This window comes from Squalius cephalus, assembly GCF_949319135.1.
Source record: "Squalius cephalus genome assembly, chromosome: 13".
Taxonomy (NCBI): Eukaryota; Metazoa; Chordata; class Actinopteri; order Cypriniformes; family Leuciscidae; genus Squalius; species Squalius cephalus.
Window position 1 is genome coordinate 38,822,575 of NC_137134.1, and position 2,500 is coordinate 38,825,074.

The 2,500-nt window shown below is 38.0% G+C and overlaps 1 protein-coding gene across 1 annotated transcript in view; it reads right to left on the reverse strand.

Moving 5' to 3' along the window:
• Nucleotides 1-2,500, reverse strand: part of celsr2 (cadherin, EGF LAG seven-pass G-type receptor 2) — a gene marked incomplete at its 3' end in the record, with an annotated part of 61,786 nt that overhangs the window by 22,924 nt on the left and 36,362 nt on the right. The window contains exon 9 of the mRNA XM_079890960.1: nucleotides 1-21. This exon is cut by the window's left edge and continues 146 nt beyond it. Coding sequence (XP_079747086.1) covers nucleotides 1-21 — 21 coding nt within the window. The remainder of the gene's footprint in view (nucleotides 22-2,500) is intronic.

Here is a 2,500-nt window from a genome sequence, read left to right on the forward strand (position 1 = left end):
AACGCAGCGGGTTCGGCATCACTGCAAGGACAGACAGACAGGCGTCATTACTGACCGATTACGGACGATAACTATATTAGTGTCGACACCAGCGGACGATAACTATAACGATAACTATAACGATAACTATAACGATAACTATAACGATAACTATAACGATAACTATATTAGTGTCGACACCAGCGGACGATAACTATAACGATAACTATAACGATAACTATAACGATAACTATAACGATAACTATAACGATAACTATATTAGTGTTCACACCAGCGGACGATAACTATAACGATAACTATAACGATAACTATATTAGTGTTCACACCAGCGGACGATAACTATAACGATAACTATAACGATAACTATATTAGTGTTCACACCAGCGGACGATAACTATAACGATAACTATATTAGCGTTCACACCAGCGGACGATAACTATAACGATAACTATATTAGCGTCCACACCAGCGGACGATAACTATAATGATAACTATATTAGTGTCCACACCAGTGGACGATAACTATAACGATAACTATATTAGTGTTCACACCAGCGGACGATAACTATAACGATAACTATATTAGCGTCCACACCAGCGGACGATAACTATAACGATAACTATATTAGTGTCGACACCAGCGGGCGATAACTATAACGATAACTATATTAGTGTCCACACCAGCGGACGATAACTATAACGATAACTATATTAGCGTCCACACCAGCGGACGATAACTATAACAATAACAATATTAGTGTCGACACCAGCGGGCGATAACTATAACGATAACTATATTAGTGTCCACACCAGCGGACGATAACTATAACGATAACTATATTAGTGTCGACACCAGCGGACGATAACTATAACGATAACTATATTAGCGTCCACACCAGCGGACGATAACTATAACGATAACTATATGAGTGTCCACACCAGTGGACGATAACTATAACGATAACTATATTAGTGTTCACACCAGTGGACGATAACTATAACGATAACTATATTAGTGTTCACACCAGCGGACGATAACTATAACGATAACTATATTAGTGTTCACACCAGTGGACGATAACTATAACGATAACTATATTAGTGTCCACACCAGCGGACGATAACTATAACGATAACTATATTAGTGTTCACACCAGCGGACGATAACTATAACGATAACTATAACTATATTAGTGTCCACACCAACGGACGATAACTATAACGATAACTATATTATATTAGTGTCCACACCAGCGGACGATAACTATAACGATAACTATATTAGTGTCCACACCAGCGGACGATAACTATAACGATAACATATTAGTGTTCACACCAGCGGACGATAACTATAACGATAACTATATTAGCGTCCACACCAGCGGGCGATAACTATAACGATAACTATATTAGTGTTCACACCAGTGGACGATAACTATAACGATAACTATATTAGTGTTCACACCAGTGGACGATAACTATAACGATAACTATATTTGTGTCCACACCAGCGGACGATAACTATAACGATAACTATATTAGTGTTCACACCAGCGGACGATAACTATAACGATAACTATATTAGTGTTCACACCAGTGGACGATAACTATAACGATAACTATATTAGTGTTCACACCAGCGGACGATAACTATAACGATAACTATATTAGCGTCCACACCAGCGGACGATAACTATAACGATAACTATATTAGTGTCCACACCAGCGGGCGATAACTATAACGATAACTATATTAGTGTTCACACCAGCGGATGATAACTATAACGATAACTATATTAGTGTTCACACCAGCGGACGATAACTATAGTGATAACTATATTAGTGTTCACACCAGCGGACGATAACTATAACGATAACTATAACTATATTAGTGTCCACACCAACGGACGATAACTATAACGATAACTATATTATATTAGTGTCCACACCAGCGGACGATAACTATAACGATAACTATATTAGTGTCCACACCAGCGGACGATAACTATAACGATAACTATATTAGCGTCCACACCAGCGGGCGATAACTATAACGATAACTATATTAGTGTTCACACCAGTGGACGATAACTATAACGATAACTATATTAGTGTTCACACCAGTGGACGATAACTATAACGATAACTATATTAGTGTCCACACCAGCGGACGATAACTATAACGATAACTTTATTAGTGTTCACACCAGCGGACGATAACTATAACGATAACTATATTAGTGTTCACACCAGCGGACGATAACTATAACGATAACTATATTAGTGTTCACACCAGTGGACGATAACTATAACGATAACTATATTAGTGTTCACACCAGCGGACGATAACTATAACGATAACTATATTAGCGTCCACACCAGCGGACGATAACTATAACGATAACTATATTAGCGTCCACACCAGCGGGCGATAACTATAACGATAACTATATTAGTGTTCACACCAGCGGACGATAACTATAACGATAACTATATTAG